Here is a 13,815-nt window from a genome sequence, read left to right as displayed (position 1 = left end):
ATTAGAAAAATGAACAAAGTATATAAATAGGAAATTCGCAAAAGAAATACAAATGTCCAGTAAACATAAGATGTACACTGATATTGTAAAAAAAAAACACCAAGTGCAGCCTAATCAAAGATACTAATTACAACTACAGCATTCCATAATTGAAAAATAATGGGAATTTAAAAAGAACTGCATTAGATCCCAAAATATTAACAGTGGTTAAGCTGGATGGTTAGATGATCACTGATTTTAATTTTCTCCTTTTCTCCTTTTATACATTTTTCAGATTTTTCTATAGCAACCATGTATCATTATGTAATAAGACCATGTAATAAGCTTTTAATTTTATTTACACACAAAGCAATTGCCTGGAATTGGCAGCTTAGTATGAACCCCAGGAGTTACTCTCGCAAAATAAAATATTTCTGATGTCACATTTTCATTTCTCAAGCAGAACTGTAAATTTCTTAGATATAGGTCATCACGTTGTAATGACAATTTCATTGCTCATTATCTAGGTTAAGCACTTCTCCCTCCCTAGTGGGTTTTTTCACTTTGGCTCATACCACAAAAGGCAAGGGAATAAAAAATAAAATATATTTTGACATTGGATGGCAGGCATATCTGCTAAAAAGTTTTGTATGGGAGGCTTTCCTATTGGCATATTTCATCCAAGACTCTTGCTGCACCCAGTACAGGAGAACGCCATTGTAGCGGCGTTCTATATTCATTATAGTGGACTGAACTATATATATACACATTTTAAGAAAGGAAATAAACTATTAAAATTATAATACTCAATATACACCGACAACAAAAGTTGAATACAAGTCACGTGTATACATTTTTTTGCACCGCAGTATTCTTACAGAAAGTTTTGACAGTAAGTATGACAGGCAGGTAATGCCTGATATCACATAGAAAATACGTCAAGCATTAATAACTATTATTCTGCATATATAATATGTACACAGAGTAGTCCTCATTATTCTATCTCCCACCCTACCACCTCATATAACCCACCATCTGAAGTTTTGATTTTAGAGTCAAATCGGACTCCTGTTTGTCCCGTGATAGGGGGAGGATTTCAGAAAAACGTACTGGGAAAATATATGTCTTAGGGTAAGAATCCAGATCTTCCCAAAGGAACCCCATTGGGATGTAATTCTGAGGTGTCCACCTTCCTCCAGCCAAATCCAAGTTTCAGGTCCCCTCCAGCGTTTCGGTTCCCTTTGCTCACAAGCCGAAGTAGCGCCGCCCTAGCCCCGCCCCTTGCACCGGCCCTAGTGACGTCACCACGCGCGCCGCGCGCCGCGCCTCCTGTCAGAGGCAGCCATTGTTCAGCGGGTTGCACTGGCTGTGCCGGGGCTGGGCTGGTCCTAACCCCGCTCTCCAAGTCTCTGCCCTCCTTTAAAGCTGGAAGAGGGGACCAGTTCCTGGCTCTGAGCACTCTGAGGTTCTCGGGTGCAGGCCACCATGAGCAAACGGAAGGCGCCACAGGAGACTCTCAACGGGGGAATCACCGACATGCTCACAGGTTAGCACCCAGCCGGGGCCGCTGGCTTTCTTTTTTCCTCCCACCCCATTGCCTTCCCTACCTTTTCTCCCGTCCCGACAGCCCAGTGAATGAGATCGGCCCCTCGCAGCATGTAGTCTGCCTTGCGGATTTTCTTTCCGCCCCGGTTGCCGGTGGCTGATTGTTAGTACTGCTAGGGACTCTTGTGTCACTGCTTGGGCTGCCTTTGGCCTGGCCCGTGTGGTGGTGGGGGTGGTGGTGGTGGTGGTGTCTGTCACTGTCCTTTAAGAGACTGTTACGTCCCCTTCTGGGAAACTCCGCTCTCGTTTGTTTACTCGTGGTTCTTGTTCACCCGAGCCTCTTACTGCCTTTCAGAACTCGCAAACTTTGAGAAGAACGTGAACCAGGCGATCCACAAGTACAATGCTTACAGGTGGGATGGTGCCGCCTTCTCTGGTAACATGCGTTCTGGGGTGTGTGGCAGTTAAAAGGGCTGAGGGGTCCAGTGGATATTTGTACCATCTACAAGAGGAGAAAAAAGCAAGAACTGAGGGTATTGACTCTGGTGGTATCTTACTGCAATATTTCCGGGAGAACTTGAGCAGAGCTCTGTAGGAACAATTCTGATCAATTTCCAGTTCTGACTGAAAATGGGCTGATACATATTTTTCCCATCATCAAATGTAAATTGAAAATACAGTTTAATTTTAAGCTATAATGAAAAACCGTGGATGAGGTTTGTGCTGTGAAATAGATGTGGTTCAACGAATCAGCTTTTTCCATCTGGTTGGTCTGTGGCTAATCATGTCACCTTTTGGGTCCCATCCAACCAGCTCATCTAACCAGTGGCCTTATCCTAGACATTATTATCACATCTACCTGCCTCTGATCCTTAGCCTATTAAACATGTCCAAATCCTTCAGCTCTTAAAAGCAAAAACAAAACAATCTTCTTAACTTCCCTCTAGCTAGCACCTCATTTCTTTCTTCCATTTTACAGTTAACTCTCTTAAATAATCTGTTCCTTTCCTGGACTTCCTCATCCCTAGTCATGCCTTATCTCATTGCAGTATAATGTATATCTTACTATTCCTCTGAAAATGCTCTCACCTACATCTCATCTTATTGGACTCTCATGACATTCACCATGAGCTCATTCCATTCAAGTCTTACCCTTGACTTCTGTGATGGCACAACCTTCTGTTCTTTCTCCTCTTTTATCTTACCTTTTAATGTTGATATTTCCCAGAGGTCCAACCTTAGCCCTCTTCTTTCACTTTCATACTTTCCCTGGCAATCTTACCATTCATGGTGGCTTTGTGTATTGGTATGTTAATGACTCTAAATCTGTATCTCACTGGGCTTTTCTCCAGATTTTTTAGGCCTATATTCCCTTTACCTCTACCTTTTCAAAACTAAACTCCCCCTGTCCCTTTCCACTCAGCATAATTCAAACATGATTACAGGCCCTCCTTTTTTTTTTTTTTTTTTTTTACCTCCTGTGACTTCTTATGTAAACTAATTATACTATGATCCACACATTTTAGTATCTAGAAATCAGAGAACTATTCAACCCTATAATTTGAGTCATAGCAGGCTTCAGACAGGTTTGTCTTGAAGGAGCACACCAGGGATAAGTGAGGGGAAGAACAATTTAGAGAAAGGAAACAAAATATTCCAAGACATTGAGACCTGAAGGGGTATAACATTTTCTAGGAAGGCATTAGTTCAGTTTGCTTAAGGGATATGGTCTGAGTGGGAAATAAGTTTGGAAAAGCAGGTAACACCCTGCATGCTCCTTCCTTCCTCTATATACATTTCTCTTGATTGTGGCCAAACTATTCTTTTCAAAATAGTTATGTGATCTTGTTATTCTTCCATATCAAATAATTAAATATTTCCTCTTTACCTTGATAAAGCCCAAATGCATTGTGACATACAAAAGGCTTTTCATGATCTAAGTCTTCCCTTTCAGGCTTTGCCCTATTGTGCCAATTATCTAGAACGACTTGCCTTTACTGAAACAATTCCCTCCACAAACTGACCTCAACCTGCCTTTCCAGACTCATCATCAGTGTTGTGCTAAAAGAGGAGGTGAAATCCAAGTCTAAAGGTTTATATGTGCTAGAATAAAATGAAAAACCAAGACTCCAAAGATTATCCAATATTTATGCTTTTGACTTAGATGTAGTATGGCTTTTTATCAGCATTAATGCTAAACTGCATTTAGTATTGAAATTAGACAGGATACCATCAGTCAGCTCTCAGGGTGTACCTAATTTGTCACCAGATTACTGAGCCAAATATATATGGAGATGGGCAAGAATTTTAGGTCACTGCCTGATGTGAAACTGAAATGGGAACAATGGGAAAAAAAAGAACTGGGAATAAGGACATAGAGGAATGCAGTTTTAAACAATGAATTTAAAAATAGCCTTCCATACTGTTCCTTAGTTGTAATAGCTGTAAAGCACTTGAATAAACTGCTAAATAAAGATAAATTCTGAAAAAAAAAAAAAGCCATCCGTAAGCCAATTGGGTGTCTACTGTGTTTCCCTGAAAATAAGACCTAGCCGGACAATCAGCTCTAATGCGTATTTTGGAGCAAGTATTAATATTCAGTATTCACTTATATAATATAAGACCAGGTATTATGTTATATTATGTTATACCCGGTCTTATAGTAAAATAGGACTGGGTCTTATATTATTTTTGCTCCAAAAGATGCATTAGAATTGATTGTCTGGCTAGGTCTTATTTTTGGGGAAACACAGTAGTAGTCTGAATACTACTAAGTAGCACATTTTTATGAAAGAGAGTTATGGATAATTTCTAAAAACTAGCTATTAAAAAGAAGGCCCAATGATACTTTTCCACTTAATCCCAGAAAGGAAAAGTTACTGGTTTCCTATCTTCCTGGTTTTACAAATACAGTTAAAATCATATTATCCTGAAATGTGAGGATTTTCAAGATGTACTTCTAAAAATTAGAGAGGTAGGTGATCTGTCAGCTCATCTGAGTTTTTTTTATGTTTTACATGAATATGGAAAATTAATTATCTTGGTGAAAGTTTAAGTGGCATATTTGCTTTTTTATGTGTACAGTTTAAGAAAAATTAATACTTCGCTGGATTTCTAATTGGTTTTCCTTTTTTTTTTTCTTGTAGAAAAGCAGCATCTGTGATAGCAAAGTACCCACATAAAATAAAGAGTGGAGCAGAAGCTAAGAAATTGGTAAGTTTAATGAGGAGGTTTATCAAAGAGTTCACACATGTACAAATTTGGTGGACTCCCACAAAATTAAATTTACCTCCTTGAATCTGCCTTGTCCCTCACAAGCAGATTTCTTGGAATAATATTTATTTCAAGCTCAAAGTGTTTTGATTGTGGGAGGAGGTGGATTAAAAAAACTTAAATATATATAATTACAATTTTGGTTCTCTACTTTCTCCGTATATACATGTACTCACTCCCATTTTCAGCTTGAGTATAGTTCTGAAGAGAGTATGGTGACAGAGTGGTACTAGCATGTCTGGACCCCAGCGACCTTTTTCTGATCCCCAGGTATAGGAATTTATGTGAGTTAGTGTTCCCAAAGAGATCTTACCTACTAATAAGCACATGATTAAACCCATTTGTATATTATGGCATTTAGCCCTATCCTCTGTAGTTTCCATAAAGCCCTGTATACTAGTTGTGTCACAATTTCTAGAGAGTCACATCTCTTGGTAATTTGTAATAATATTGCTAAGAATATCCTGGGAAAGTTTACCTATTCATAATCAGATTATTCTCTCTCATCTGAATCTCACTAATGTCTCTAAGTTCCTTAAACTTAAAGACCCCATCTTATTCATTTTTTCTTAAAGATGTCAAGCTGACATGGCTTTTGATTAGTCTGATCCATCTAGTTATCACCTTCTTCTGTTGTTCTTAACCCATTTGTGTTTCATAAAAGTCCTCTAGAATTTAGGTATTAATATTTGATTGTTCTTAATTTTCTCATGAGTGCCTTCAGAGAGTAAACTGTAACTGTTTTTATATCTTCATCTTTCAGAGTCTGAACATTACCATAAATCTTGTACTTAAGATTGAGTGACAGATTATCCACATTAGTCATGTACCACATCTTCGTCTTGAATTTATTACTCAATATGAATCATTCTATGGTGTATAGGTTTTAAATCCTTTATACCATAAATAGTTCTCAGCATCAGTATATCCTCCCCAAATAGGCTAGCCAAGCAAGTGATAAATACATTAGACTTTAATTCTGAATATCTCTATTGGTGAACTGACCTATTGTTTACCTCAGGAGCCACTTCTGCTTTCATTCTGTTCCCCTTTTTTCACCATTGAATTTCCTTTTTTATGTTGATTGCAAATATCCTACTCATTTATTAGAGGCAAACTTCTGTCAAGCTCTGATGCACTTCATCCCAAATCTGAGTTTATGGTATATCCCAGAAAGAACACAAAAGTACCCAAATTCCTTTTGCATAAGACTGGACTTAATATGAAAATCTCATTATTCCTTTTCACTATTGTTTTAAAACACACCTATTTTCTGGTGTATATGAGTTCTTGTCAATAATTCTAGAAATCTGAAATTCCTACAATGTATATTTTGCTTTTTATTCCTTAATATTAGGTATAGAAAATAGCCTGGCCTAAATTGCTTTAGGTCAGTATGAATCTTCTGACATAGGAAATGAGAAACCTAAGCAGTTTCCCTTTTCAAATCTATTCTACTTCCTAAATCTTACTCATTTCTATCTGGTGTTTGCTATTTTCAAAACTTGAATATGCATTCATTAGTCTTGAATCACTTATTAAATATTAAATAAATCAAGAATATAGAAGAGTGTAAAAAGAAAAAACAAACAAACAAACAAACCAAAAAGAATATAGAAGGGTGAACTTAGGGCTAAGAGAGAGTAGGAAATAATTGGCACATGTGTTATGCATGTTGAACATTTTAAGTATGAAAAAGTTCAACTTCGCTAAAAATCAGAATTGCAAATTAAAACAAGATGCCATATAGTGCCTATTAAACTATCAAGTATAATATGCCATGTGGATAAAGATGTGGAAAAACAAGACACTCATTTACTGCTGATCAAAGTGTTATCTACAGCCTCTCTGAAGGATATGTGGCAGAATGCTGGAAAATGTATATATCCTTTGTCTCCGCAATTCCACTTTGAGGAATTCATCCTAAGAAAACCAGTAGAGCTCTATGTATACAAAGATTCATTAGTTCATAACTTTTGAGCACCTATATGCCAGGTAGTCATCCAGGTGCTAGGACTAAAATTGAAAAGACAGTATCACTGCTCTCTCAGAGCTTATATTCTAGAGCAGTGCTGTCCAGTATAGTAACCACGAGCCACATTTGGCTAGTAAGCTCTTGAAGGTAGCTAATATGACTGAGCAAATGAATTTTTTATTTTAATTAATGTAAACTTAAATTGTCACATGGCTGGTGGCTGCCATTTTGGACAGTGCAGTTCTAGAGCAGTGGTTCTTTAGGTATGGTACCCAGACCAGCAGCATCAGCATCACCTGGGAGCTTGTTAGAAGTGCAGCCTTTTGGGTCAGAAATTCTAAGATAGCATTTGGCATTCCGAGTTTTTACATATTCCCCAGCTGATGCTGATGTATGCAAAAGCTTGAGAACCTCTGTTCTAGAGGAAGTTCATGACAGCATTGTTATCAAAAATTGGAAACCATCTAAATGTTCACCTGAAGGGTATTTATTAAGTAAATTACGGTATTTATACAATGATATACTATGCACCCATTAAAGATACTGTAATTGTATTTATTTGTAGACATGGAAATTTGTTCATGATGTATTTTTAAGTTGAAAAAAGCACTTTATAAAACAGTGTGATTCTGTTTTTGTAAGAAAATGTATGTATCTACATATATAGTAACTCTGCTTTTATAGATAAGCAGAAAATAAGTCAATATATAGAAGCTATAAGTGATAGGTTAGAGTTTAATTTTCGGAGTGATGAAATTAACAAGTGATTTAAAAAATATTTTTCTTTATACAACTCTATATTTTCTGATTTTTCTACAACCAAAGTTAATTTTAAAAATGCAAGAATCATTTAGAATTGTTTTATTAGTAAGGCTTCTCCTTTGTCAATCATTTAGGTATTTTATCTTTGGGAGAATATATTTTTACTGGGTCTCAATTTTCTGTGTCCTGTGTTTCAAAACTGGTTATGTAACAATCATTTGTTTTTCATTTCTCATTTTGTACTTTTTAGTGATTCAGTAAGAATTATATTTATGTGACTTTTATATTTTTAATTTTCTGTATAGCCTGGAGTAGGAACAAAAATTGCTGAAAAGATTGATGAGTTTTTAGCAACTGGAAAATTGCGTAAACTGGAAAAGGTAAAATTGTAACTTGTTTGCTTATTTGATAATAGTATCTACCTTTATGGCGACTATCGTAGAGCACCATTGAAAGGTGACTGGTGTCACTCTAATGAGACTCAGAAGGAAAAGAGAGGAAGGGAGTTTACAGCTTTAAGTATTGCATTTTAAAAAATGGAATATTAATTAAATGTGAATATTATTTCTATAAAATGTTCACTTATTTTATGTGGCATTTAAGAGACTGTTAGCATAAATGAAAGAATTAGCTCTTTATTTTCAGTACCATTCAGAAGGGAGATTATAAACTTTGACTTAAAGATGTTATCTTTTAGAATTTCTAAGCTTAAACTCTCCGAAGCATTTTTATGTTTCTGTTGCACTCTGATGATAGTAACTATATTACTTCTGGTCTTTTATGAATAAGTCTTTTTAAAGTTTTGGATAAATTAGAGATGAGATATCTTCAGTTGCTCTGTTATATACCTATAATATAACCCCTTAGGTTATATATGAATACTTCTGTATGGGTTATCCAGGCAAATGTAAATGGCTCTTGCAGTCTCTTGGCAGACTAGTGTATTTCCAATAAGATCATTTGAGTCCTCAAAGCATTCCTAAATTATTGTTATGCTTTTTTTTTCATTCAAGATTCGGCAGGATGATACGAGTTCGTCCATCAATTTCCTAACTCGAGTTACTGGCATTGGGTAAGAACTATTTTTTAAGCAGACACAATAGTAGTGTTGATTTCACTATTTACGTCAGCCAAATGAAAGTGTATGCTATTTCCCTTCAAAACCCTTTCCTTTCCACGTCTGTGCCTTTGCCCATGCAGCTTGCATGTCTGAGGCTGGTTCTCCATATGCTGCCTCTGCTGTAAAAGCCCCTTCCAAGGCAAATGTTACCTCCTTCATGAAACCATTTTGATTTCCCCAGTCAGAAATAATCTCTCCTTCCTCTAAACTCCACTAACACTTGCTCTGTGTACGTTTTATCACTCTCTCCAGATTATGCCTTTTTTGCTTCTCTGAGCGTGATATTTATCTTAAGTTGTTAAGCCTTTTTCCATAGCACCTAGCATAGTACCTTATGAATTTGAAACTAGCACTCAAGCGTTTTTTTAATGAAGGAATCTTTATCTTAAAATTTGGACTAGCATGAAAGAGGACTTCTTTGAAATGAAATATTAAGGCTGTAATGCTTTACCTACTCTAATCTTCATGGAATGAGGCTTCTTATTTTTTTTTTAGGTATATGACAGTCTTTCAAATTTAGGCAACAGTTTGATGAAAGTTTCTCTAAAATAGTTTAAATTTTTAAATCTAGTACAGTGAAAATGAGCTTGACTACTTGGGGACCCAAGACCATTATAAGATGTCAGTTAGAAGTTGTTTTAAAGAGCATGTGTTATATTATCCTCTTTTTCCGGGCCAGAAAGCTAAATACAGAAAATGAGATAACTATGGCAGAGTCAGAATTAGAACCCATGTTTTTTAATTCCCATTTTAGTTCTATTTCTTCTATGCCACATTGCTTCTTGACATGAATATCAGTTTTTGTACCACAAAGTTTCTGTACAAAGACTCTGTCATGCCAATCTCAGTTTAAATATCATCTCAGAGATCTTCCCTCACCATCCAGTCTAAAGTAGAACCCAGCCACTCTGTCGTATTACCCTATTTTAATTCATCTACCTGATAAATTAAAATTTTCTTGTTCGTTTATATATATATATATATCTATTATCTCTCTCTAGCCACTAGAATGTAAGTAAGACCAGGGTCCTTATTTGTCTTATTCCTGCTGTATTTTCAGCACCTACAAGAGTATCTGGCATATAATCGGCCTTCAGTAAATTTCACTGAATGAATGAACAATTTTCAAGTGCCTGTATGTTTGTTTTATGAATAAAATACGTGGGCACTATTGACACCTAGCTGTTTAGACATCTTTTTCATGCCCAAGTTCATGGTAGTCTTTCTAGATTGAAGCTTCAAGAATTCTTCTCTTTGAATGAAATGGAACATTACCAAAGTAACCATGCAACATTTTAGCAGGTCTTGTTTAGCTCAATAGTAGCTCTGTGTTTGACAAGAGAAGGCATAATTGGTTATTTGTTACAAGGATCCCAAGTTTCATTTGATATTGAGATAATGCTTTTCTTTCTTTGTAGTCCATCTGCTGCAAGGAAGTTTGTAGATGAAGGAATTAAAACATTAGAAGGTGAGTATATATAACTGGTCAATATTATTCCAGATTAAATATGGGCCTGAAGAACCATTTATGCTCTCACAAACTAGAACTTGAAAAACCCTGTCTCAATTAGTACATACAAATGATAAGATTTCTTTTTACCTCTACAGTAAAGAATAGATATAAAGAGTAGTTTATATTCCCATCTTAAACATATTTATGTTTGTAACTCAGAAGAAAATGAAGAGTAAGAAGTGGCTCTTCGGCTTTAAGGCAATGATTTCATTTGTGGATTTTTAGATGATTTAAATTGCCTTTGTTTCTTTAATAAAATTTTAAACAACAAAGCCCTACACATTCATCTTAAAAGCCAAGTCATATATATTGAGAAAGATGCTTAAGAGGTTTGTAATGCTTATTATATGAATTTTTGCTTTCAAAGAAGTGATAAAAATAGACCCTAAGTAATTATGAAACACTTTTCTTAAACTTAACATAACAATCCTTTAAATATAATTTATTTCTTCATATATTTCAAGGGTATATTATATTTTTATATATATATATATGTGTGTATATATATATATATATATAGAGAGAGAGAGAGAGAGAGAGAGAGAGAGAGAGAGAGATGGATTCCTTATAGTAGTACATCTGTGGCATTTGGGGTTTAATATTTGTGGTTTCAGCTACTTGCAAGCAACCCAAATGGTTAGGTGGACAGGTTTTAGAGACTGACTTGGATTTAAATCCAGTCTCCACCACTTTATTAGAATGAATGACTATGGCGCTTCACTTCTCATCTATAAAATGGTATCATAATTTCTGCTTCATACGATTTAATGAAGTAATGTATGTAATGCATTTAGCAGAGTGCTTGGTTCCTAGAAGTACTGAAAAATAATAAGTGACGCTTAAGAGGCATGATTAATTAGTAATTACTAAGAATATGTGTGAGCCACGTGGCTAGAGAATGAACTCTACCACGTCTCAGAGTTTGTGCTTTTCTGCTTGTGGCATATATAGTTTATCTGAGTGAAATATTGAATAAAGAGGTCAAAAATTTGTTTCTCAAAAGTATTTTTTGCATCCTTGGGAGTGTCAAGGATCACATTATTTCACGGTTCACAGACATACAATAACTTGATATATCTACAAGTATATATAACAAATTCAATATTCCTGTTTCATTTTTACTCATGTACTTTAGTGTTTTCTATGTACACACAACTATGAGAAATATTAAGTGCTCCATGTATAATAAAGTTGCTTATTTTTCTCCATTTTATATTTCCAGAGAGAATTTATAAGGATGATTATAGGAATTGCTTTTGAAGCACACTTACCTTGCTGTTTCTTTAACAAGGCTTACTCCTGTACTCATGCCCAATAAAAGAGCAACTTCCAAATGGAACTAAGTCACTTTTAGGTTTAAGATACGGTGTTATGATATGACATCTTTTTAAATTAAAAAATGAGGAGAGTACCTCTCCTTTCAATAGTATTTTTAGCACAGTGCCTGTGCAAATCGGTACTCAATAAATACTAACTGAAGGATTGAATGAACAAATGAACAATATGAATGAATTTACTTATAATACATTCAGAAGCTGTGGTTACTGTTGCTATTAACCATAAATTAAGCAATATAGATTTTTATAAGGCTGCATTTTGCTATAGTCAGTGAAATTTGTTATGATATTGGTATGTTTACTATTCCATATAACTATAATTGAAATTTTGATTCCGTAAACAAAATGATCATGAAATAACTGCTAGGTTTTATTACATTGATTTGAAGAGTCACTTTTATCTAATTCTTAATATCTGAAATTTTTTTTCATTGTCTTTTCAAAGTCATTTCAGTATATTTTCCAGGTAGTTCTTTGTAAAAAGGATTACTGAATTTAGCATTTTTTCCAGAAATGTTTAAATTAGCACTTTAATTTTTTTAATCTTCTATACAGATCTCAGAAAAAATGAAGATAAATTGAACCATCATCAGCGAATTGGGCTGAAGTAAGATAGCAAATTTTCTTTTGAACCTTGAGATGTAAAAGTAAAAGTTTTATAGCCATTTTTTCCATACATCATAATAAAAGTTAGCTGAACACAACCATTTTGTTTTCTATTCAGAAATGCTAAGATTTGTTGTAAACTCCTATAAAGAATCTGCTTATATTTATAGGTTTTGTTATTGCCTTCCAGTTGGTTTGCCTGTCTTCAGTATTTCCCTCATTCTCTTGACTTTAGGAGGAAACTTCCTCTGAAAACACAGCCTGAGTGCATCAGTCAGTCAGCGGGTGTTGATTTTATGTTTACATTGTACAAAGTGCTGTCCTGGGTATGGGGTAAGGATGGAAACAGGCTCAGTGTAGCCCTTAAGAAGTTTAGAGTCTACCTAAGAAGGTAGGACATGAACATGAAACACTAAATTTAAATAAAAAGAAAACAAAGAAGAAAACTTCAAACACCTAAATAACAGTAAAGGAATAGCTCGTAGGTCTGTTGTATATCAGCATCGGCTATTATTGTGTATGCCAAAATAATCTGGAACCCCCTTTCTAATCGATTATTTAAAATATGTAGTGCATAAGCTATGTACCTGCATAAGCATGTATCTCCTCTAGTCTTACATAGTCTTGTTGGTGATTCAGTCCTGTTGATACCTTACCATAATATTTTTAAACTTATACTGCCTTTCCAAAACTTTGAGCCAGTAAGAGACCAGGGAGTATAGTTCTCTCTTTCTTTGCTTTTATATAGTAAATAGAAATCTTCTGAAGATCTTGGTTGTTGTGAGAATTGGTTTTGACAGGTGCTTTATTCTCAGATATTATTTCATACTGAGATAATATTTTTATAACAGTGTTATTGAAGTAGAAGTCATATACCACCATAAAATTCACCCGTTTAAAGTATACAATTCAGTTGGCTTTAGTATACTCACAGAGTTGTACAACCATCCCTACAGTCAATTTTAGAACATTTCTGTTATCCCAAAAAGAGCCCATACCCATTGGCAATCACTCCTCATTTCACTCCACCCCTACCCCCCAGCTCCTGGCAACCACTAATCTACTTTCTGTCTTTACAGATTTGTGTATTCTGGACATTTCATATAAATGAAATTATACAATACGCGGTCTTTTGTGACTGGCTTCTTTCACTTAGCATAATGTTGTCTGTATTCATCCATGTAGGATGCTACTAGGATAATATTTTAAAATACGATAATTTTGCTAGATTTAAGAACAATAAACTATAACCCCTTGACTTGCCAATAGGGAGCAGTCTAATTTGGAAAGGTACTAGCTTAAATATATTTATTTACTCTTGGTATATGAATGTGAAGTTTATAAATAAGTTTAATGGATATCTGGAATATCACAAAGGATGACACTTTAGGATTTTGATCCAAGTTAAAAATAAACCTCCCACCCCCACCCCATTTTACTGTTGTCTTCTTAATAAATTTTAATCTTGATTTTTGAATGATCTAGTGTAAGGACACTTGATATGGTAGGCAATTTAATTTTTAAGAAGATTTAAATGTCACAAAAATCTTTTGTCTATTTATTCTGTCTTTATAGATATTTTGAGGACTTTGAGAAAAGAATTCCTCGTGAAGAGATGTTACAAATGCAAGTAAGAGTGTGCTAAATTGTATTCTTTGATTAGAATTGAGACTTTCACTTGGTGAAGAGCCATTTTTAGAATAAT

At 35.0% G+C, this 13,815-nt stretch overlaps 1 protein-coding gene across 2 annotated transcripts in view; it reads left to right on the top strand.

Moving 5' to 3' along the window:
• Positions 1-1,289: 1,289 nt before the first annotated feature.
• The window catches only part of POLB (DNA polymerase beta), a 27,188-nt gene continuing 14,662 nt past the window's right edge, over positions 1,290-13,815 (top strand). Inside the window, exons 1-8 of one of the 2 annotated variants that reach the window (XM_033105032.1) lie at positions 1,290-1,525; positions 1,880-1,937; positions 4,671-4,737; positions 7,840-7,914; positions 8,548-8,606; positions 10,073-10,122; positions 12,060-12,111; positions 13,686-13,740. In XM_033105032.1, the coding sequence (XP_032960923.1) occupies positions 1,465-1,525; positions 1,880-1,937; positions 4,671-4,737; positions 7,840-7,914; positions 8,548-8,606; positions 10,073-10,122; positions 12,060-12,111; positions 13,686-13,740 (477 nt within the window). In that variant the 5' untranslated portion in view covers positions 1,290-1,464. The remainder of the gene's footprint in view (positions 1,526-1,879; positions 1,938-4,670; positions 4,738-7,839; positions 7,915-8,547; positions 8,607-10,072; positions 10,123-12,059; positions 12,112-13,685; positions 13,741-13,815) is intronic. The other variant, XR_004422907.1, reaches the window with a different exon arrangement.

Source organism: Rhinolophus ferrumequinum, chromosome 4 (genome assembly GCF_004115265.2).
Source record: "Rhinolophus ferrumequinum isolate MPI-CBG mRhiFer1 chromosome 4, mRhiFer1_v1.p, whole genome shotgun sequence".
Lineage (NCBI taxonomy): Eukaryota > Metazoa > Chordata > Mammalia > Chiroptera > Rhinolophidae > Rhinolophus > Rhinolophus ferrumequinum.
This window is presented reverse-complemented; position numbering and strand designations above follow the sequence as displayed.